We start from the raw sequence: 24,897 nt of genomic DNA, 5'->3' as shown, positions 1-24,897 counted from the left end.
TGGACACGTGCATACAAACACACAGGCATACACACACATAAATAAAAACTAAATCTTGGAAAGATTTAGGTGCTGGCTAGATGTAGTGGTGCATCCCTTTAATCGCAGTTTTGGGAGAAAGGCAAATGGATATCTTGAGTTAGAAGCCAGCCTGATCTACACAATGACTTCCAGGCCAATCAGAACTACACAATGAGATCTGTCAAAAAAAAAGAAAGAAGAAAAGAAAGAAAGAGAGAGAGAGAAAGAAAGAAAAAGAAAGAAAGAAAGAAAGAAAGTTTTCCTGCCAGAGATATTGTCACTTACTCCTTTGACACAATTATTATATAAATCATCCCTTACCTTTAAGAGACTTTGTTGATATGGTGTTAAAATAATACTTCTGCCCTTTAAAAAAATTTAAGAATAAATTGCATCTGACTAAAGTTAGTAAGAAAGTTATTAGTGATGGAATTGTAATAATTTGTAACACTATTATTGAATATTGGAAATGCTTCGTCTAAGATGCACATTTAGAAGTTTTTTTATTGCTGAGGTTATTAAATATGATAGTTGTGATATATTTAACAGTCTTCTTCAAATGCTGTTTTGAAATCAATGATGCATTGATACAGTATGGTGTATTAATTAGCATGATCTCTGCATATTAATTATACATGAGGAGTGACACATTAAAAAAATATTTGAGGTTGGGCTCAAACATCTTAAGCCCATTAGGCTTCTATACTCTGTTGATTGATAGGTCAGTAGCTGGGAAATATATTCAAATTTGTCGTCAGAGTCCCTAGGACTCTTCTCCCAGGTCTCTCAGGCCTCCTCCACACAGCTGTGCAGGTTTCTACTTAGCCTGGGATGTTTCTCCAAACTGATCTTTTGTCCAGGGTCTGTCCATTAGGTTTCTGTCTTAACTAAGAAGTATCTCAACAAGAGCTATAGTCTCAGTTTAGTATGCCAATGACTTTTCCTGTTCCCAACCAAGTTTATCACATTTATGTGCCAAAATTACAGATGTTCACATGTGACCCAGCCAAAATCAGGTCCACCCCCATGATAACCCATTTCCTGGCTGATCCAGTTGTTGAGGGCAAGTGGAGGCAAGGGGAAATAGAGAGGAGGTAAGTAAAAATGATAGCATAGGATGTCCAGTTAAGTTTTAAATTCATATTGGCAGTGAGAAATCTTTTAGTGTAAGTTGTAATTGTAATACTCTAGATCTACTGTAAAAGTATTTGTCATTATCTAAAAATCAAACTTAACTGAGTATCTGGTTTTCTGGAAACCCCAGGGACATGGGAAGTAATATTTCAGGATATATAATCTGCTATTTTCACCTTAAATTCTCCGAATTTTCAAAATAAGTTCCTCTTAATTTGTTTTCTATACTTTGTCAACTTCTAGTTGTTCTTGACAGTTTATCCCACATTAAATAAAATTACATTACCTTTCAAAAAAATAGGTCACTGCTGGGCGTGGTGGCATACACCTTTAATCCCAACACTTGGGAGGCAGAGGCAGGCGGATCTTTGTGAGTTTGAGGCCAACCTGGTCTACATAGTGAGTTCCAGGATAGCTGGGGCTACAAAGGAGACCCTGTCTCAAAAAAAAAAAAAACAACAAAAAATAGGTCACTAAAACTATGTGGATTTATTTTTCTATTCTAATCCAGTGGTCCAGTGTTTTTATGCCAGTAGCATGTTATTTTTGTTGCTATGGCTCTGAAATATAATTTGAGATCAGGTATTCATATTCCTCCAACATTGCTCTTTTTACTAAGGGATTCCTTTTGCTGTTTGGGGTTTTTTGTACTTCCATATAAATTTTAGGATTATTTTTTCTAGTTTGATAAGGAATGTCATAATTTAGATGAGGGTTATGTTGACTCTGTAGATTGCTTTAGGTAATATAGTCATTTCCATGATACTGATTCTGTCTGTCCATGAGCATGGGAGGTCTTTTCATCTAGTCTCTTCAATTTATTTCTTTGATGTCTTACAATTTTCATTGTAGAAATCTTTCATTTCTTTGATTAGGTTTATTCCTAAGTATATTTTTAAGTTATTGTGAATGGAATTTCTCTTCCTTGATTTCTTTCTTGGTAAATTCATTATCAGTATATAGAAAAACTACTGATTTTTATGTTTATTAAGTCTAAAAGTTTCTTGGTGGAATCATTAGGGACTTTTAAGTATATCATCATGTCTTCTGAAAATAGGGATAATTTGACTTCTGCCTTTCCTATTTGCATCTCTTATTTATTTCTCTTATTGCTCTAAGAGTGGAGAGAGAGGCTAGAGAGATTGCTTAGTGGTTAGGAGCACTTGCTGCTCTTGCAGAGGACCTGGATTTGATTCCCATCACCCACATGGCCACTTAGCTGTCTGTAACTCCAGTTCCTAGGGGTCTGGCTCTCTTTTCTGGCCTCCATAGGCATTTCACATATGTGGTGCATTTACATACATGCAGGCAAAATATTTATACACATAACGTTCTTTTTAAAAGAGTGGAGAGAGTGGGCACACATCTAATTCCATATTTTAGAGGCAATGCTCAGGTTTTTTCCCCATTTAGTATAATTTTGGTTAGAAGTTTGTTATATATAATGTGTGCGCACCCATGTGGAGTGTGCACGTGTGGAGGGGGTGTCCATGCACATACATGTGGTGACGAGAGGAGGAGTTCAGAAGTCTTCCCCACTACGCTCTACTTTTTCTCTTGGGATAGGGTCTCTCACCAAACCCAAAGCTTGTCATTTTGACTGCCCAGTGAACTCACAGAATCTACCCGTCTTCACTCCCCAATGCTGGGTTTACAAGCACAGATAACCATGCACAGTTTACTGTGTGGGTGCCAAGAATTAAACTCACTTTTTCCCACTGAACCATCTCCCTAACATTTATAACTTTTTCTATTGAAATATTTTCTTTCCGTTCTTAGTTTCTTCAGAGCTTTTTATCATGAAGGGATGTTGATTTTTCTTAAAGACTTTTTCTTCATTGTTTGAGATGATCATGTGATTTTCCCTTAAGCCTGTTAATATGCAGTATTACACTTACTGATTTGTGAATATCAAACCAAACTTACATATCTGGAATAAAACCAACTTGGTCACGGTATAGGTCATGATATATATCATTAATATATTCATGAATTTGATTTTCCAGAATTTATATGAGAATTCCTGTGTCTGTTTGTAGTGATTTGAATGAGAGCTATACCCTATAGGTTAGCTCATATATTTGAACACTTGTTCCCCTATTGGTGACACCGCTTGGGGAGGTTACAGACTCTTTAGGATGTGCAGCCATGTCACTGGGAGCAAGCTTTGAGGGTTTTAGCCTTGCCCCACTGTCTGTTGACTCTCTCTGCTACCTGTGTGTAGATAAAGATGTGAACAGCCACCTTCCTGCTCCTGTCACCATGTCATGCCTTCCCCACCATTATGGATTCTAGCCCTCTGGTCAAAATCAGCTCTTCCTTAGGTTGTTTTTGGTTATGGTATTTTATCACAGTAACAGAGAAGTAACTAATACAATGCTTATCAAATAATTTGGTCTATAGCTTTCATTCTTTGCTGTGACCTTATCTGGTGTTGGTATTATGGTAATGGTACTCCTTCTTTATTTTATGGAACAGTTTTAGAAGAATCGATATTAGCTCTTCTTCAAAGATTTAGTAAAATTTGGAAGTAAATTTGTTGATTCTGGGTTTTTCTTTGTTGGGAGTTTTTTTGTTTGGTTTTGCTTTGTTTGAGACAGGGTCTCACTATGTAGCCCTGGCTGGCATGGAACTCACTATGTAGACCAGGCTGGCCTCAAACTCACAGAGATCTGCTTGCCTCTGCCTCCCAAGTGCTGGGATGAAAGTTATGTGCCAGCCTCTTAGTTGGGAGATTTTTATTACTGCCTAAATCTCATTGTTGTTATGGACCATTTAAATTATTTATGTCTTAAATCTAATTTTCGTAGGTCATACACATCTAGATTTTCAAGGGTTTTTTAAAATATAAATTTTCACAGTATTTTCTAAAATTTATCTGAATTCATCAGAATCTGTAGTAATCCTCCTTTTTCTACCTCTAATTTTATTAATTTGTGTTTTTCTTTCTTTCTTTGCATTAATTTGGTTAGAGATTTGTCGATCTTGTTAATAAATGAATTATTTTCAAAGAACCACTTTTCATTTAATTTATTCCTTCTACTGTTCTTTTAATCATCATTTCTCGATTGTTTCTTGTCATCTACTGCTTTGGGATTTGATTTATTCTTGTTTTTCTAGGACCAAAGGTACACGATTTGGTTATTTATTTGAGATCTTTCTAGGTCTTTATTTTCTGTTTTACATGTACATGTAGTGGTGTTTTTGCATGCATATATATATATGTTTCAGTGTATATATGTGTAGATAAATAAAATCATGCATATAGTGAGTTCTAGGCCAGGTGGGGCTACAAGGGAGACCCTGTCTCAAAAATAAAATGAAACGAAATAAAATGAAGCCACAGACGAAGTGAACATTTTTGATACTTTGAAAATTACTCATGCCCTGTAGCCCATTCTACTTTTTTTTTCTTTTCTTTTTTGGTCTTTTTGAGACAGGGTCTCCCTGTCTCCTGGAACATGCTATGTAGAACAGACTAGCCTGGAACTCACAGAGATCCACCTGCCTCTGCCTCCTAAGTGCTGGGATTAAAGGCATGCACCACCACACCCAGCTAGCTAGCCCATTCCACTTTTAAACTTTAGATATTTGCCTCATCGCATATCCTTGGCCACCAGGTGGCTCCCACTCCCAGCAATTTTTAGAAGGATCTGCTCTAGGATGCCTCCTTTCCTAGTAAGGCACTAGCAGATCACTAGGGTTGATATATCCCCCTACCCTCGTCCCCCCCTTTTCACTTTCTTCAATCCAAGAAAAGAGTTGGTTGAATAAGGGGAGTATGACAAGAAAAGGGGAGTTGAAAACAGGTAAACAGGGCCAGGATGATGGCCCAGTCAATAAAGTACTTGATGTACAAGCATGAGGACCTTGTCTCAAACACAAAAGACAAACAAACCAAAGTCCCAGTGAGAGTCCTGATGGTTCACTTAAGAATCATAAACATGGGGCTGGAAAGATGGCTTAGCTGTTAATAACACTGGCTGCTCTTGCAGAGGATGCAGATTTGATTCCCAGCACCTTCATGGTGGCTGACAACGATCCATAACTCCAGTTCCAGGGGACTCTGATATCCTCTTCTGACCTCTGTGGGCATTGCATGACATGGGTGCACTTACACACATGCAAGCAATACACTCATAAAACAAAAAGAATCATAAACACCATGCAGGACCAGATGTTGATAAACAGATACCATTTCCAGGCAGATAGGAAACATTCTCCTGACAAGAAAGTGAGAGCAGCACTAGTAGAGGGGCACAGGCCAGACTGCTAGAGCCAGAGAGCCAAGTCCCTCTGTGCTAGGCCTATGTCACCAAATATGGTATGGCCCCAGAATCATAAACATACAGGTACACTTACAAAATCCACACTTACTGGAGCTTCTAGTTTGCTTAACACTTTATATTTACTTTTTAAATAATTTTTAAATTTTTTTTTCTTTTGTCTTTTTGAGACAGGGTCTCCCTGTAGCCCCAGCTGGCCTGTAACTCACTTTGTAGACCAGGGTAGCCTCGAACTCAGAGATCTGACTGCCTCTGCCTCCAGAGTGCTGGGATTACAGGTGTGCACTACCACGCAGGGCTTCTACTTTTTATTTTTATGTGCTTGAATATTTTGCCTGCATGTATATAAGTGCACCATGTGTGTGCCTGGTGCCTGTGGAGGCCAGAAGGCATCAGACCCCCAGAACTGGAGTAAAGGACTGTTCTTAGCCTCCATGTGGTTGCTGGGAACTGAACCTGGGTCCTTTAGAAGAGCAGTAAGTGTTCTTTACCACTGAGCCATCGCTCCAGCCCCTACTAGACACTTTAAGTAAGAATAGGTGGCAAAAAAAAAAATCTCTATGTAGACCAGTTAAATATAATTGGAAGTCAAGAAGGAAATCTTTGAATTTATGATCCATTGTTTTATTGTTTTTTCCAGTGCTGGAGATTGAACCCAGGGCCTTGGGCATGCAGTATTCCAGCCTGGTAAATTAACTTTCTGATAAGAATTTTTCCAAGAAAATTTAATGGAAAAAGAATAGTCTTTTGAGGGAGGGGATCAGTGGGAGTGAAAGTGGGAGAGAGAAAAAAGGGTAATGGAGGTGAGCATAGTCAAAATACATTTTATGAATATATGGAAATGCTAGAAGGAAACAGTTGTGTATAGTGAATACATGCTAACAAGAAACTTAAAAATTGTGGACAAAGAGCTCTTGGAAACTCAAAATCCACATACTAACTAATAAAATTGTCTACTTCTTATCACCCCACAAAAAAACCTCAAATTCAAAATGGATCATAGATCTACCTTACCTGATTGGAGTTAAACCAAAAATACTAAAGAAAAATATAGGAGTAAATTTTCATGGTATTGGGTTAGGCACAAACTTCTAAGGTATGACACCAAAGGGACAAGCAACTAAAGAGATCAGTTATTAGATCAAAGCATACACAACTGTAATACAAATGCTCAGGAGGCTGAGGCAGGAGGATTAGGAGTTCAAGACTAGCCAAGGCCACATAGTAAGTTCAAGGTGAGCCTGGGCTGAAGGAGACACTTACCCTCAAAAACCAAAACCAAAACAAAATGAAAATAAGAAAATGAATTGTGTGTTGGGACTATAACTCCAGAAGAGAGCAGTACCGCAAAGAAAAAAATACACATCATAAAAATTGATTTTTTTTTCCTTGTTTTTCTTTTTTGTTTTTGAGATGTGGTCTCTCTGAAGCCCCATAGGGTCTCCCTATAGCCCCAGCTGGCCTGGAACTGGATATGTACACCAAGCTAACCTCCATCTCACAGAGCTCCACCGGCCTCTGTTTCCCAAGCGCTGGGATTAAAGGCATGTGCCACCACACATGGTCAAAATTAAAATTTTTATCTGGAGAAAAGATGCTATTAAGAAATTGAAAATAATTGTTTTTCCTGCTCCCGCGGCCACCGCCGCCTGAGGACCAGTGGCGCTTGTGTAATCCGAAAAGATGGTGGCTGGCGGAGGCAGCAGTAAGGTCTCCTCCTCCTCCTCGTTGACCTCATCGGTAGGGGCCCTGGAGTCTTCGTTCGATCGAAAATTACAGTTAAGTGACCAACACTCTGGAATCCGTTCAAGGCTTGTCGTACTGGTTTATAGAGAACAAGAAACACCACAGTACTATCGTCTAGCACTGGATGAAGTGGCTGCGGAGATCTACATATCCCCACTGTTTGAATCTCTTTTACCTGGTCAATGATGTCATACAGAATTGTAAGCGGAAAAATGCAGTCATATTCCATGAATTGTTTGCAGATGTACTTCCTGAAGCAGCTGCTCTGGTGAAGGATCCATCTGTCTCGAAGTCTGTAGAATGAATCTTTAAAATCTGGGAAGATAGAAATGTATACCCAGAAGAAATGATTGTAGCATTGAGAGCAGCTTTGACATCCACCAATCAAAAAGCTGCTCTCAAGTCTAAAATAGTTGCTGAATTTCGATCTCAGACCCTCATTGAAGAGCTGTTGTTGTACAAGCGCTCAGAAGATCAGATAGAACTGAGAGAAACAGATGTCCACTCTGAGAGTGGATGTATGCAGCACAGAAACTCGAATGCTTAAAAGGCATACAAAACTTTCGCTAACCGAGTAAACAACTTAAAGAAGAAGTCAGATCAATTAAAGTTAACCCTTCCTGATCCTGAGGAATCACCAGTTCCTTCTCCAAGCGTAGATGCTCCTTCCCCAGCCAGTTCTGAGTCTCCATTTCAGGGAATGGGAGGCAAGGAATTCCAGTCACCAACTGTGGAGAGTAATAAATCTGAACTCTCAGATGTAGAAGAGGATGGATCAAAAACCATTGAGGACAGGAAAGAAAAACCTATGGAGAAATCAACTGTTTCCATTTCTGTACCTATAAAAGCCAGCAGAAAGTGTCTCAAAGGCCTCATCGTGTGCCCCAGTGCCTGTGACCATGACAGCCACTCCACCTCTTCCAAAGCCTATGAATACTTCTCTTTTGTTCCCTTCCCCAACATTGGCTTTGCCAAACCTGGCAAATGTGGATCTGGCAAAAATCAGTTCTGTCCTTAGCAGCTTAACATCAGTCATGAAAAATACGGTTAAGTAAGCCCAGTGAGGAAAAGAAAACACATTCATCTTTTTTAATTGAACCATCAGTCTTTTTTGTTGATGGTGAAATTTCTTTAAAGTTTTTCATTAAAAAATACAATAAAACAAAAATGAAACATATATAGTCGTTATAGAAAAATAAGAAAATAACCCTTCTACACCAAAAGAAACCACCCCAGCATTTTATATACTGATACAAGAGTACATACATATATGTATATAAGTACTTGAGGGATTGGATATTTACGATAATTTTTCTTTTCTATATAATTTTTTCTTTTGATGATTGAAACACCATATATATGCTGTTCTAAAGCCACCTTATTTTCATCCGGGTGGCACACGCCTTTAATCCCAGCACCCAGGAGGCAGAGGCAGAAGCAGGTGAATCTCTGTGAGTTCAAGGCTAGCCTGGACTACATAGCAAGTTCTAAGCCAGCTCGGGCTAGCCTGTCTCCAAAAAAAAAAAGACCGTTATTTTAAAACTTAGGTACATATCTAACTTTTGGGGGTTTTTTGTTTTAAATATTTTATTTTATTTTTTAGAGGAAGCATTTCATTGCAGCAGTGTTGACATAGTCAATAACAATTTCCAGAGCTAAGATGCTTCTCTTTCAAAATTGGCTGTAAATTTTAAGTTTACAGTTTAATTACTACAGTTGTACAATATTGTGCTCAGTATAAACCCCATAAGACATAAAATTGAATGAGGTTTTAACCTTGAAAAAAGATCTCCATTTCATTATTAAAATACATATTCATACAGAAAAATTCATTTTAATGCAACTGACATTAAGATGTTTGCACATGTGTTTCTAATCTCTATATATCTGATTATTACTAGTCACAGTCAGTTACTTTCTGAGCTCCTTGGCATCTGAGCATGGATATAAAGTCATCAGGTAGATTTCAATGGTAACGTTTTTCACATCTACATATTAAAATGAAGGAAATTTTTATGCTTCTTCCTCAAATATAACTCATTTTTTTAATTATTGATTTTTTGTGTGTATTTAAGTTTCTAGGTTCACAGTTGAATTAATACAGTTATACAATATTGAACTCAGTATAAGCCCTGTAAGACATAAAAAATTAAATGAGTTTTTAACTTTTAAAAAAGATCTCCATTTCATTTTAGAATATACTGTTCCTTGCAGAAACACTCATTGTTTTTGCTACTAACACTGAGATGTTGGTGCATGCATCTCTAATCTGTATGTGTCTGATTGTTGCTAGTCATAATCAGTTGTGCTTGGATCCTTGGCGCCTGTGTATGTCTGTGAAGTCGTTGGGTGGATTTCAGTGGTAGTGTTTATCACCTCTACTAATTGACATGATATGGATTTCCGTGCTTCCTCCTCAAATGTAATGCATCTAAAAAAAAAAAAAAAGAAATTAAAAATAGGGGCTGGAGACTGGAGAGATGGCTCAGCAGTGAAAAACACTGGCTGTTCTTGCAGAAGACCTGGGTTCAAATCCCAGCACCCACATGGCAGCTAACAACTGTAACTCCAGTTCCAGGGGATCCAACAGCCTCTTCTGACCTCCACGGGCATTGCATGACATGGGTGCACCTACCTATATGCAGGCAATACATGCATACACATAAAATAAAAATAATAAAAATTGAAAAAAAAAGAAATTGAAAATCAACATGTCTCAAGTATGGGAAATAAATTCGGAAACCATATTCCTGATAAGACACTTGTACATAAGATATATAAATTACTCTCATAAACTGAGTGAAAAAACAATTTGATTTAAAAACAGAAAAATAATTGAGACATTTTTCCATAGAAGATACAAAAATAACTAGTAAGTGCATCAAGAGACTCAATATCATTAGTCTTTAGGGAAATACAAATCAAAATCACAATGAAATAATGCTCCGTAACCATTTGGATGGTTACAGGGAGGAAAATGTAATAACAGGTGTCATGAGGATGGGGAGAACTTGGAGCCCTCATGCATTGCTGGTGGGAATGGAAGTTGGTTCAATTGGTTTGGAAAAACAGTCTGGCAAAAGTCCTCAAAAGGTTAAATATAAACTTACCATTTGACCCAGCAATTTTACTATGAAACATATGCCCAAGAGAAATGAAAACATGTCTATACAAAAACTTGGTCATGCATGCTCACAGCAGTACATTCATACTAGCCCCAAAGTGGAAACAATCCAGGCGTCTGTCAACTGGTGACTGAACAAATAAAATGTGGCATATCCACGCAACAGAGTATTGCTTGGCCATAAAAGCAGTGAAGTGCTGACAAGTGTTACAGTGTGAGTAAACCTCGGAAACATTTTGCTGAGTAAAATAAGTCAGACACAATAGGCCACATAGCATGTGGAATTATTGATAGGAAATGCCTAGAAGAGGCACATCCACAAAGAATGGAGCCCACAGTTGCCTACAGTGGTCCACAAAGGTTGAAATAAGGAGTGGTGGGTGCTCTTGTTTCCTGTGCCTGCTTGAGGATGTGAGTGTTTAGCTTCTGCTCCTCCTCCATCCACTTCTCCTGTCATCCCTCCCGCCATGATGGACTCTTGCCTCTTTGGAACTGTAAGCTAAATAAACTCTTCCTTTTATGTTAAAAGAAAAAAAAAAGGAGTGGCAGGTGATGGGTGAAGGGTAAGGAGTGGCCGGGGTCTGTTAAAGGGTAAGGGATTCTTTGGAGTGATAAAATTGTGATCATTATGCAGCTCTGTAAACATGCTAAACACCACTAACCTGGATATTTTTTTTTGTTTTCTTTTGATGGTCTGTTTTGTTTTATTGAGACAGGGTCTTACACTGTAGCCTAGGCTGGCCTCAAACTCATGATCTTCCTGTCTCAGCCTCCAAAGTGCTGAGATTTACAGGTGTGCACCACACTGGTAGAATTGTATACTTTAAATGAGTGAATTTGTTTTTGTGAATTTTACCTTAAAGATGTCATATTTTAAAAATCAAACAAAAATTAAGATGATCAGAGTCGCTTGATTGAAACCTCGAAAATGAAAGTGAAAGTAACAAAGCAAACAAATAGCATAAAGCAGCTGTGACCTACACCAACAAGTGGTCTTCAGGACACGTCCACCTGTGTAATAGTGGCACAAATATTATGGGGATAACCAACCACTTTCTACTTGGATTTAAGGTCTGCCTTAAATGGATGGAACCTGTACTTGACATTGATATCAAGCCTAGGAACCTGAGGCTAGACAGGTCACAGGACATAGGGGAGAGTTTGATATTAGTAATCTACTAAATAGTTAACATATTAAACTGACTCTTGATGACTTATTGCTGTACCTATAGATTAATGCATCTCTCAACTCTCATCAGAAGAAGATTCCTTGTACAGTAGATGGTGATTAACACAGACACCCACAACTAGTCAATATGCAGAGAACAAGAGGCTTCAGAGTGTTTATCCCTGAATAGGACACCTGTATCAAACATCTGCCTCCCAAGGCTCAGGGATCATTTTGGAAGAGGAGATGGAAAGATTGTAAGAGTCAGAGGTGATAGATGACCACAAGGAAAGAGTTTTTCAGACAGCTGGTCAATTACACATATGAATTCACAGCAATGGTGACAGCATGCACAAGTACCATACATGTTCAAACCAGACAAAATCCCAGCATAGATGTAGGGAAGTGGATAAGAAAACCCAACCTGGCCTGAGGACATATTGACAACTGATGGCTGCTGGGACAGGGAAAGTCCATCTCTTTCAAGGATTTGACTCTTGGTAGGTTAGCCAGGCTCCAGTGGATAGACTCACACTGAAGGACAATTGGAGATGCAAATCAGAGTCTATATTATGTCCTATCTATATCTATCTATCTATATGAATGATAGAGTACATTAAATTGGGTGGGGGCAGTAAGGGGAGGTGCAGATAGGGGAGGGGAATATAAATACCATAAAAGTATATTGTATAGAGCTGGGCGTGGTGACACACAACTTTAATCCCAGCACTCAGGAGGCAGAGGCAGATGGATCTCTGTAAGTTCAAAATCAGCCTGGTCTACATTGTGAGTTCCAGGCCAGCTGGGACTACAGGGAGACCCTATCTCAAAAAGAATATATATGTACATACATTATATATACATATTGGGCTGGAGAGGCTCAGTGGTTAAAAGCACTGGCTGCTCTTGCAGAGGACTTGAGTTTGATTCCCAGCACCCACATGATAGCTAACAATCGTCTGTAACTCCAGTCCCAGGAGATCTGACACCCTCTTCTGATCTCCTCAGGCATTGCATAACATGGGTGCACTTATGGGCAATACACTTAAACACATAAAATAAAAATAAAATAAATATACTTATGAAAACAGCAAAAATTCAGCAATTTTTTAAAACAAAAACCTAGAGGAAATAGAGAAATTTAGGCAGGGAGATAAAATACCTTGAAATACTAACTTCAAGGGATAAAGACACAATTGAAGGCATAAGAGAGGAATAAAAGTAAGCTTTATGGAATGAAAAAAAAAATAATGCCTACTCCTCCAAAAAGTCATATAAAACCCAAATAATAAAGTCAATGAATCTTCATGAAGTTGGGCAGAAGGAGACATAGATGGCAGGACACTGCGATATTCTGATGTATATATTTGGTCTTTATTGTGGTTTGAATGTGAAATGTCTCCCATAGGCTCGCACGTTTGAACACCTTTTTCCCAGCTGGTGGTGCTGTTTGGGAAGGCTGTGGAACCTTTAGAAGGTGGAGCCTTCCTTGATGGAGAAAGTGAGTCACTGGGGGCAGGCCTTGAGGTTTTATTGGGGGAGGGTTTCTTCCTGTCACCTCTCTTCTTCCTTAGAGTGGAGGGAAAACTGTGGCAGCTGCCTCACACCCCTCCACCATGCCTTCTCTGCCATGATGGACTGTATTTCTTCAGAATCTGGGAGCCAAAATAAGCTCTTCTTTCCTTAGTTGCTTTTGTCAGCTGTTTGGTCACAGCAGTGAGAACTGTAATTCAATTTTTGTTCCTGTTCCCTGACACAACTCCTAAAATCCCTGTCATCTTTAAATCTTTGTATGCTGAGCTGCAGGAAGCTCCTAGACAGGGGATGGGGACTGATCATCTGAACGACCAAGGCAGGATTAGAGGGTTGAGACTTTTCAGCCCTTTCCCCTAAGCTCTGAGAAGGAGAGAGGGACTGAAAGGTACATTGAACACCAATGATCGGGGATAGAACCAATCATGTCTGTGAGAAAAGTTCTCATAAAAAAGTCAAAAGGCAGCCGGGTGTGGTGGCACACACCTTTAATCCCAGCACTAGGGAGGCAGAGGCAGGAGGATCTCTGTGAATTCAAGGCCAGCCTGGTCTACACAGTGAGCTCCAGGACAGCTGGGGCTACAGGGAGACCCTGTCTCAAAAAAGACCTCCGCCCCCCCCCCAAAAAAAATCAAAAGCCTAGAGTTTGGCGAGCTTCAAAGAAGCAAATATGGAGGGTCCTGGAGGGTGAAGCCCACAAAGGGCATGGAAGACCTGCCCTCCCTGTGTCCGCCCTCTGTTATCTCCTCATCTGCATCCTTTGTAACATTCCTTATAATAAACCTGTATAGGGACTAAGGCAAATTCATCAAAACCAAAGAGGGGTTGTGGGACCCCCATTTATAGCTGACTGGTCAGGTTAAACAACCTAGGGCTTGTGACTGGCATCTAAAATTGGGGCATTCCTGGGGACAGTCAACCTGTGGCACCTGATGCTACCTCCAGGGCTGCCATGCACTGATGCAGACTGTCTACTCACCGACAGGGAGAAAGATATCTTTGGAGGTCACAGGAGTCTCCTATGTTTGAGGTGACAGCAGAGAAAAGAATCACTTTTAGGGGCTGGAAAGAGGACCTGGGTTCAGTTCCTCTGAACACATATGGCAGCTAACAACCATCTGAAACTCCAGTTCCAGGGGATCCAACACCCTCTTCTGGTGTTTGCAGGCACTGAATGCATGTGGTGCACTTACATATATGCAGGTGAAATATTCAAGCATATAAAATAAAAATAGAACAAAATTTTTAAAAAGTCACTTTGGTGTTCTTAATGAACAGGTATAAATCTGACCTCTACTAGAGGGTCAGTGCAGGACATCCGGTGTCCAGAGCACAGGTGTTAAGGACAGAAGGAATAAAGGTCAAAGAAACTATATAAGGTCATTTCTGAAAACCCAGGGGCACCAGTCCCTGTGTTGAAAGCTCTGAGTATTCAGTACAATGAATGGAATGAGACACATAGTCAACAGCTTACACCAAGGAATATCATCACGAAGCACACAGAGAACATCCAAAATACTTCTTGGAAAAAAGCAATCACTAGGTCCAAGGATCTTCTGATCCTTGTGTGTGGCGGCACATGCCTTTAACCCCAGGACTGGGGGGTCAAGAGAAGAGGATCATGAGTTTGAGGCCAGCTGCATGGTGAGACTGTCAAAAAAACCAACTGACCAAACAGAATGGCATTAGACTCAGAGTGACATTGGAAACAAAGAGAGAAAGCAAAAGACCTCAAGCTGCAGGGTATGTTTTCACTCTAGAATTTAATGCCTATGTACATCTTCAGTCAAGTGGAAAAGGGGTATTTTCATATAAAATTTTTTCTAGGCATAAATCATGAAGAAGGAAAATTTGGCATCTGGCAAAAATAGGATCCAACACAGGAAAAGACAAAAAGAACTGATGAGATGACAGCTGCTTGTCAGGCTTGGAAAGCAACCCGTCCAGATTGCAGGGGGACAAGGCATTTATGCTCCTGGAAAATAGCCTGGCTTGGACAGCTGTATTGGAGAAACTGCAACAGGAAACCAAAGCTTGAGAACACCCCCCGACCCCCAAAGAAAGGGAAAAATCTCTAACAAGCAAAAGAAAACCCCTGAAGGTTTAAAGACAGCAATGCAAGTGAAATAAGGTAACAAGTCCAAAAGAAAAAGAATTTTATATAAATAAATATCACAAATATTTATTCACTCATATTATTTATATTGATTGATACATATTATACTGATTATATTAAAAATTCACCATCTAAAAATTATGATAAAGTATATTGTGAAATAGAGGCTGGGGTACAGAATTTAAGAAAATGGCTCCAATATGCAGTTAATATTGGAAAATATTTAAAATTAGTAAATCAAGATATATTATTAAAAACATGTTAAAGATATACAGAAATTCTAGAAGAAATAATTTAGAAGGCAAGAGTGGCTGTTTGGAGAGGAGGAAATATAAAGAAAAGGAAAAATGACTTTTTTTTTTACTAATGTAGACCAGGCTGGTCTGTATCTCACAAAGATCTGCCTGCCTCTGCTCCCGAGTGCAGGGTTGAAAAGCTACCATCCCCCACTCTAATAATGTACTTTTCAAAAAACCATATAAAGCCAGGTATGATGGCATATGCCTTTAATTTCACCAGCTGGGAGGCTGAGGTAGGAGCAGCTGCAGAAAGGAAGCAACCAGGGTGAAGAGATAGTCTATGGCTACACATCAGATAGGGGATTAATACTGAAGATTTATAAAGAACTGAAAAAAAGAAAAATCGGGGGTGGTGGCACACGCCTTTAATCCCAGCACTCAGGAGGCAGAGACAGGCAGATCTCTGTGAGTTTGATGCCAGCCTGGTTTATATAGTGAGTTCCAGGCCATCTGGGGCTACAGGACACCCTGTCTCAAGAAGACCAAAAAAGAAAAAAGAAAAAAAAAAAAAAAAGGAGAGAGAAAGAGAGAAAAACTGAAAAAAAGTCATGCAATCAGTAAGTGGGCTATTGAAGTGACTAGACAGTACTCCAAAGAAGAAACACAATGACCAAAAAAGTACTTGAAGTTTTCAAAATCTTTAACCTTTAACACAAAACTGCCTTGAGATTCCATCTCACCCAAGTCAGAATGGCTAGCATCAAGAAAATACCAACTGCAAGGATGTGGGGAAAGAGGAACCCATATAGTTTCCTCAAAAAACTGAAAATAGCCAGGTATTGTGGCACAGACCTTTAATCTCAGCATGCAGGAGGCAGAAGTAGGCAAATCTCTGTGAGATTGAAGACAGCCTGGAATCCATGGCAGGTTCCTGGTCAGCCGGGGCTACAGGGAGAACCTGTTTCAAAACAACAACAAAAGAAAAACCTGAAACTAGGGCTAGAGAGAGAGATAGCTCGGTGTTTAAAAGCCTTCTTGCTCTTGCAGAGAACCCAAGTTTGCCTCCCAGCACCCACAGCAAGCAGCTCATAACTGCCTATAACTCCAGCCCCAGGGGATTCAGCATCTTCTGGCCTGCACGGGCACTTGTACCCCCAGCATGCATCCACACATGTACACACAAATACACATAAATAAAAAAATTTTAGAAAGAAAAAAAAACAAACCTGAAACTAGAGCTATCATACACAGCGATTTCATTCTTGAGCTAATTAATACTCAAAGGATACCATCCATGTTTGTTGCTGCTATAATTCACAATAGCCAGGAAGTGGAACCAGACTAGATATCCATTGACAGATGAGTGGATAAATGTGGCAGATATACACAATGGAAGAAACATGAAATAATGAAAATGGGCAGAACTGGAAATTACTAAGTGAAATAAGTCAAACTAAGAAAGATAAATACCAGTTTTCTCCCATAGGTGGAGCCTAGATCAGAAATTACATATGTGTGTATATACATTCATGTGTGTCTGTTTATTTATGTGTGTGTGTACCACAAAACTAGGAAGGGGATCATGAAAGGGGAGAAAGATCTTTTTAAAAATTATTTTGAGTTGGGAGATGGCTCAGTAGTTAAGAGCACTGATTGCTCTGGCAGAGGACCTGGGTTTGTGTCCCAGCACCAGATGGCAACTAACAACCATCCTTAATTCCAGTTCCAGGGGATCTGATGCCCTGGAACATAAAAATGGTAAATTTTTAAAAAAAGATTATGAGTATTTTCCCTACATGTATGTAAGTGCACTCGTGTATGAAATGCCCATAGCAGCCAGAAGAGAGCATCAAATTCCCTGGAACTGGAATTACAGATGGTTCTTAGCCACCATGAGTGCTGGGAACTGAACCCAGATCCTCTGCAAGAGAAGCCAGTGCTCTTAACCACTGATTCATGTCTCCAGCCCAGAAAGAGATCTTAAAGTAGATGAGAAATAGAGTAAAGGAATACATGAGATTAGGAAAGCAGAGGGGGAACTTGGGGAAGAATGGGAACCAGCTGGAAGTGGATGGGGCAGAGGGAAGAGCAGTGACAGAGGGACCAATGAGAACAAAGTCTAAAGGCATGACGGTGGTGAGGGGATGGTGAGATGGCTCAGCAGATAAAAGTGCTTGCCACCAAGACTGAGAACCTGAATTCTCTCCTTGGCACCGAAATGGTGGCGCAAGAACCAACTCCCATAGTTGTCTTCTGACCTCCAGATGTTCATACACACACACACACACACACACAAATGTTTAAAAAGCCTGGTGTGCTAGTACACACCTTTAATCCCAATACTCAGGAGGCAGAGGCAGACAAATCTCTGAATTCAAGGCCAACCTGATCTAGAATGTCAAGTTCTAAGCCAGTCAAGGCTACATACTGAGACCATCTCAAAAAACAAAACAATAAAAAGGAGGTCATAAAGCCCATTAGTTTATATGCTAATCTAAGAAGTTAATTTGAAAATAAAACTTTTTTGAGACAAGGTCTCATGTAACCCAGACTGTCCTTGAACTCACTATGTACCCAAGGATGACTTTGAATTTCTGATCTCCCTGCCTCTACCTCCTGAATGCTAGATTTAGAGGTATGTGCCAGCATGCCCAGTTTATGTGGTGCTGAGGACTGAACCCAGGACTGAGGCTTTGTGAATGCTAGGCAAGCACCCTACCAACTGAGCCACATCCTCAGCCCCTACCTTTAACTTTTGAGTTAACAATTCCTTTTCTAGGAATCTTTTGTATTTACTTTAACATATACAAAGCAATGGCAGTAACTGGTGATTTTAATAGAAAAAGATCAGAACTAACTAAATATATGTCAACATGAGGTGGATTTATAGTCCTTTAATAGAACACTATGCAGTGGCAATAAAGAATGAAGAGATTTTGGGGTATGGCTTAGTGGTAGCACAGTTGCTTACCATGCATGAGGCTTTGGGTTCAATTTCACCACTGCTAAGACGAAAAGGGCTGATATAGCTGCCAGGGCACATTGTCAAATGAAAAAAAAAAAAACAAAAAAATTACGGTATTCTCCCATTTCCCTAAAAGGCAAGAAAGCACATACACATCTACTTAGACTTCATTTCTCTCAGGATTCACAACTACTATTACCATCTGTTGTCTGTGGGAAGATGAATTGAACGAATGGAAACAATGACTTTTTTTTGAGACAGGGTCTCACTATGCAGCCATGGGCTGGCCTGGAATTTCCTTTGTAGACCAGACTGGCCTGGAATTCATTGAGATCTGCCTGTCTCTGCCTCCTAAGTACTGAGATTAAAGGCATGTGACACCATGCCCAGTATGATGACTTTTTCATAGATCCTTGTGTTTCAATTTTTTTTGGGGGGGGGTCTTTTTGGTCTCCCCACAGCCCCAGCTGACCTGAAATGCTCTATGTAGACTAGGCTGGCCTTGAACTCACAGAGATCTGCCAGCCTCTGCCTCCTGAGTGCTGGGATTAAAGGCGTGTGTCACCACGCCTGGCTTTGTGTTTCAATTTTTAAGTTATGTTACTGTACCTAGTTAAAAGACTAACCCAGAGTTAATAAATCACCATATCCAAGTTTCTTAATAGTGTCAACTATTTTTTTAAATTATTTTTTATTTTTATTTTATGTGTATTACTTGCATGTAGATAGATGCACCTGTGTCGTGCAATACCCTTGGAGGTCAGAAGAGGACATCAGATCCCCTGGAACTGCAGTTACAGAGTCGTTGGCCACCATGTGGGTGCTGGGAATTGAACCCTGGTCCTCTGCAAGAGCAGTCAGTGCTCTTAACCACTGAGCCATCTCTCCAGCCCTCATCAACTATTTTCAACAGAAAGCGGTGAACTTTGGCTCCTGGTTGTAGAGGTTTCAACCTGTGGTCAACAGGCTCCATGACTGTGGGCCTGCAGCGAAGCTGATCATCAAGCAAAGCAACTTAGTCCACAGTGGACAGGAGGCAGAGAGCTAGGAAGAGGCCAAGGCAAGGAACATATTTCCAGGGCTTTCCTACTACACTCCACCTACTTTCCACCACCTCCCAATAGTGTGATTATGAATCCATCAAGGGATTAATCCATGGATTAAGGCAGAGCCCTGGTGGTCATGTCACTTCTCAACAGTGCCAACAGCTGGGGACCAGGCCTTCAACATGTGAGCTTGTGGGGAACACTGCATATTAAACCATAACATTATCAATCTTCTTGGGTTTTATTATGGTGCAGGAGTAGATGCTCATGCTTGATTTTATCACCTATCATCTGTATTTGATACCTCAATCCACTGATCAACCCTAAACAAGGATATTTTGTCCCCATTTTACAGAAGGTGGTGGTCACAGAACCTTAGGCTGATTTGGACTTTGTGTCTGAATAGCATCACAGGTCCTTTTGGAGACAGTCCCATCTGAGATGTCTCCCTCTGCCCTGTGGTGACAGTGACTCTGTTGTTAGTAGTCCAAACATCTGGCTACAGGAAAATCACTAGGAACCTGTGGGAGAGCTACCACATGCTAATTAAGAAAGATCTTACAAATTCCAATAAAACCATGGCTGGAGAGATGCTCAGCATTTAAGAGCATTTGCTGATCTTCCAAAGAACCTGAGTCCGGTTTCCAGCACTACATTGGTGGCTCACAACCACCTGGAACTCCAGCTCCAGGGGATCTGATGCCTTCTTCTGACCTCCATGAGCACCCACACACATTTGGCGTACACTCACACAAACACATATACATAAATAAAAATTTTTTTTTAATTTTTTACTCATTAGGTTGGCCTTGAACTCAAAAAGATTCACCTGCCTCTGCCTCCCAAGTACTGGGATTAAAGGTGTGCGCCACCATGCCTGGCTAAAAATAAATAAATAAATAAATAAATAGAAAAATAATCTTTTTTAAAAAATCACCAACTAAGGGATTTGGATTTAAATTTTTAATAATAAATTGCGCCAGTCGAAGCTTTTCAAAGGCAATGATATATCAATAAATAATAGTTAAATTGAGTTCCTGAGAAAGAACCTACCACATGAAAGTATGTCAGAGCGCTGTAAAAAACATGGCATTACTATAAAATAGCAAAAATACTGTAAGTCACAATACAAGCACAGCAGACTTCAGAATATGCCATTCATACAAATGTAAACCAGTACACAGGAATTGTTTTAGACACAGATAAATGTATAAGTGTTGTTGCCTAGATATACACTAAGTAATGGATACATTATGCTAAGAACTTCAAGGAAAAATATGTGGAATAACATAATGAAAATATGATGCATTAGATCTTTTAAAAAGCAAGAGTTGAATGTTTATTCAAATATAAATCACTTTGATAGGAACCATACTAATTTGAAATGAGGAATATTTTGTTTATAGTTATATGTACACCTGTATGTCTAAGAAAATATGTATGGCTTGTATCTTTTTACTCCAATGTCACTTTGAAGAATCTTTTCTTTCTTTTTTTTTTTAAACAAAGGTCAGCAAAATGTATTGGTTAAACCAAGTTAAGATTTCATCAAAATGTAAAAAAAAAGGCAAAAGGACTGAACTTCCTGGTAACCCCTAGCTGTCTAAGAACAGGGCGCTAACAGTAGCAAACCTTCGGTGTGGGGCCCCTGCCAGTGAGGAAGCTAAGGGGCAGGTCCAGCTACAGCATTCAACACACCAAGAGTGAGAGCACACTGCAGCAAGGGATAGAGAGCCCAGATGAAGTTCATTGTTTTGGCATAGCTGATTAATCCCTTTTGATGTAGTTTAGAAATATGACAAACGTTTACATTTACCTGCCAAAGAATCCAATCATACCCAACACACACATTAAAAAAAAAAAAAAAAATCACACTTCAGTTACACATTTGCATTTCTTTAACAATAAGGGATACAATCATAGGGAAGTCACCCACACGATATATTATCAGCACGCTGTCTAGAATACCTCATTTAAAAACATGGTAAAAACAAATTCACAGGACCTGCTGTGAATGGCAAGATACGGTAATTTTATAATAGAAAACTGCTCAGGCAGTACTTTCCACACATCAGACATTGGAATCACACCCATCAGTTCTTTGCTCACACTTTCTAGTATATTATAATATGTAAAAGAAAAAAAAAAACCCACAAAAAGCAGCTTTTAAACATATCACAACTTTGAAATGTGGGAAAAAATACTAAACAAAGCTATTGTGTAGATACATGGTCTCCGTGACATCTAGCAGAGCACTGTCTTTCTTTAACTTTATTGCACAGAGATTTCTTATCGCATGGTCTTTAGTTCTTATGTCTTTTCTAAATGTGGACAAGTGCTATCAGATAAAACACAGACGGAAGTAACAGCAGCATGATTTGTCAGAGTTAATCCTTATAATTTAGTAAGAAAAAATGGGTATCAATAAAATAAGTGCTCTAAGTGGTACTAAATTTTTTTAAATAGTGTTTTAATGCAGTGAAGGTCCTTAAAAAGCCAATTCAAAGCCACAGTGACCTCCCTACTGCCCATCAGCCAGAATTTAGAAGTGAAGAATTGCTAGTTTTAAGTCTATTTTTTTTTAAAATCTTGCTGGGGGGTTTTCTTGTCAAAGACCAGTTTCTGGAGATGCCCTGAGGCAGCCAGCTGCAGCAACCCTGGGAAGCAACAGCACTGGGGCTGGGCTGGGCTGGGCTGGGCTGGGCCGGGCCCGGCTGACCAATTACACCACCTACACATAGACTGGCTGGCAGCCTTCGGTGGCATCGCCCAGCTCAGCCTTCTGGCGGTCTGTGCTCTCTGCAAGCACAGGCTCTGCTCCCGAAGGCTTCGGGCACCTGAAGGGGTAACCATTGTCATCAAAGAACCTTCGGAAGGTGAACTCGTAGAAGGCGTGCTCCGGGTGCTTGCTGTTGGGTGACGTGAGCGTGTCCCAGGCCTTGGCGCTCCCCTCGCTGGCCTCATGCCAAGGGCTCTCTTCATCCACGGGATCAAAATTTGAGGTGTCCATGGGGTGGCTGATGGTGGGGACGTAGGGGGCAGGCTGCTTCCGGATGTCTCGGGAGAAGTCGATGGCGCTGAAGAACGGGTGGGCCTTGAGGTCATCCGCCCCGTCCCGACCCAGTCGACAGTCAGCCGCGCAGCACAGCTTGGTAATGAGGTCACGGGCCTCTGCACTCAGCTTCACCTGCGTGGGAATGTGCAGCGTGTTCTCCCAGTTGATCACCTGAGCACACAGTAATGGGGCACGGGGTTAGTTTCTCCTCATAGAGACGTGGTGCTGGGGGGCTTCAAGGCTACAAACTGGCTTTCGTCTGAGACCAACTATCTAGCTGTTTATACTTAGAACCATGTGACTGAGTGCTGGCTGGGGTGACAACAGGGAGGAGGCAGACAAGTAGCTGGGTGCTGTCTGGGAGGATGACAAAAGAAAATGTACGGTAAAACCTGCATGTCACTGGCTCTTCTTCAACAGGCTACCAAAACACAATCAATGAAAGAAAAAAATAAATTGGATTTCTTGAAAATTAAAGACTTCTGTGCCAGGTCTGGTGCTACACACCTGTGACCCTAGCACTTAAGAAAGCAGAGGTAGAAGGCTAACTGCAAACTCAAGGCTAGACAGGTCTATGAAGAGTTCCAGGTCAGCCAGGGCTACACAGTGAAATCTCAGCTCCAAGCAATACAAGCTTTTGTATATCAAAGCACATTACTAACAAAGAGAAAAGGCAAACCATTTAACAGTGGATCTGCAGAACATGCATTTGAAAAGGACTTAATATCTAGTATATATACCATGAACAAAAAATAATATAAATTTTTTAAAGAGCAAAAATACTATTTCTCTAAAAAAAACACAAATGGCAAAGAAGTACATGAAATCTAAGTGACAATGACAATGACCAACTACCACACACCCATAGGATGACCATTATTCCAAAAAGGCAGTCAGGCTGTGTATGATAAAGCCTACAATCCCAGCACTTGGGAGGCAAAGGCAGATGGATGAGTTCAAGGCCATCCTGGACTACATATTAAGAAATACTACATATTGTTAGTATTAAGAAAATACTAACAATAAAATAAAAAATAAAAATCAGGCAGGGATAGGGGATACAGTATTAAGTGTTGGTAAGGATGTGGAGAAAAAATGGAATCTGGGTATACTGCTGAATGTAAAACAGATATTGCCAGGAACTGTGAGTGACATGGTAAACTCAGAACTTGGGAGACTAAGACAGGATGAGTTCTCAAGTTTGAGGCTAGCCTGTGCTATATACTGAGACCCTGTCTCAAAATATATATGAATAACTGCTGGGTATACGCCATGTATACATGAATGACAAGATAGAAAAAATAATGTGGATGTTTCTTAACAGTTTGGCAGTTCTTCTAAGAGTTAAACATGGAATAATCTAGAAATTCCACTTTTTGATATATATCAAAAATGACTGAAAGGAGGGGATGAAACAGATACTTGCACACTCTTATTCATAGCAGCATTATTCACAGTGGCCAAGAGGTAGAAAACAATGAATCATCAGTGGATGAATGGATAAAATAAATGTGGGGCACAAAATCAAAGGGCTGTACTTCAGCCTTAAGAGGAAGAGAAAGGAAATCTTGACACACATAAGAACAAGGATGAACCTTAACCCAGAGAATATTATACTAAGTGAAATAAGGTTTTCAAAACAGATAACATATAATCCACATATACAAGGTACCTAGTGAAACTCAGAGACAGAGAGAATAGAGATTAGAAGTGGCTCTGGAGACTGGGATCCGGGAGCTATTATTTAATGAGTACAAAGTTTCTATGTGGGATGAAAATATCTGGAAACAACACTGCAAATGTACTTAAGGTCACTGAATATACACTTCAAAATGGCTCACGTGGTAAATTTTGTCATATCTATTTTACCATAGTATAAAAAGAATCTAGGTTACTATTCAGGCAAATTCATGAGTGGTTCTGCAATTTAACTAGGATGCAGAAAATGTCAAATTCCAATTGTACTGTTTTTAAGACTGAGCTTTGACTCAAGTTTCTTATGTCCTATCATGGACTGACCAGGATATATGAAAACCCCTAGAATTAATTCTGTTTGTGTAAGTCTACTAAAGATTTCAGATTCTTAATTTAGCCCTTAACTAAGGATGGACACATTTCAGAAAGCAAATGGTTGTTAGCCTAAAATGAATTACTAAACAATCTACTAACAGATTTAATTACTTTCAGTGAGTACTGGGTACACACACAACTAGCCTGACCATCTAGCTGATAACTGCAAAACACAGTGACACGGCAACCGAATAAGCATACTGGCTTTTCTAGGAATAGAGCTCTGCTTGTTCTCTGCAGGATGCCCAGCAGGAAGCTGATCTGCAGCTGGCCAGTGTCTCACTGTAAGTAGCTCTTGCTTGAAAAATCACAAGAGGGCAGATGGCAAGTTTAAATAAATTTCAGAAACACAAATACATTAAAACTCAGGTCTAAATTTGTGGCTTTACTATTC

The 24,897-nt window shown here is 39.9% G+C and overlaps 1 protein-coding gene and 1 pseudogene across 2 annotated transcripts in view; one reads left to right on the top strand and one right to left on the bottom strand.

Moving 5' to 3' along the window:
• The first annotated feature begins 7,112 nt into the window (after positions 1-7,112).
• On the top strand, positions 7,113-8,242 carry LOC103726766 (annotated as a pseudogene).
• Positions 8,243-20,326: 12,084 nt separating this feature from the next.
• Lats2 (large tumor suppressor kinase 2) overlaps positions 20,327-24,897 on the bottom strand; it is a 78,888-nt gene continuing 74,317 nt past the window's right edge. For both annotated transcript variants that reach the window (XM_008824326.3, XM_029559259.1), the window contains one exon: positions 20,327-22,604. In XM_008824326.3, the coding sequence (XP_008822548.1) occupies positions 22,110-22,604 (495 nt within the window). In that variant the 3' untranslated portion in view covers positions 20,327-22,109. The remainder of the gene's footprint in view (positions 22,605-24,897) is intronic.

The sequence above is a fragment of the Nannospalax galili genome, unplaced genomic scaffold (genome assembly GCF_000622305.1).
Source record: "Nannospalax galili isolate Female #2095 unplaced genomic scaffold, S.galili_v1.0 scaffold388, whole genome shotgun sequence".
Lineage (NCBI taxonomy): Eukaryota > Metazoa > Chordata > Mammalia > Rodentia > Spalacidae > Nannospalax > Nannospalax galili.
The sequence above is the reverse complement of the archived record's forward strand: the minus strand, read 5'-3'. Positions and strand labels throughout refer to the sequence as shown.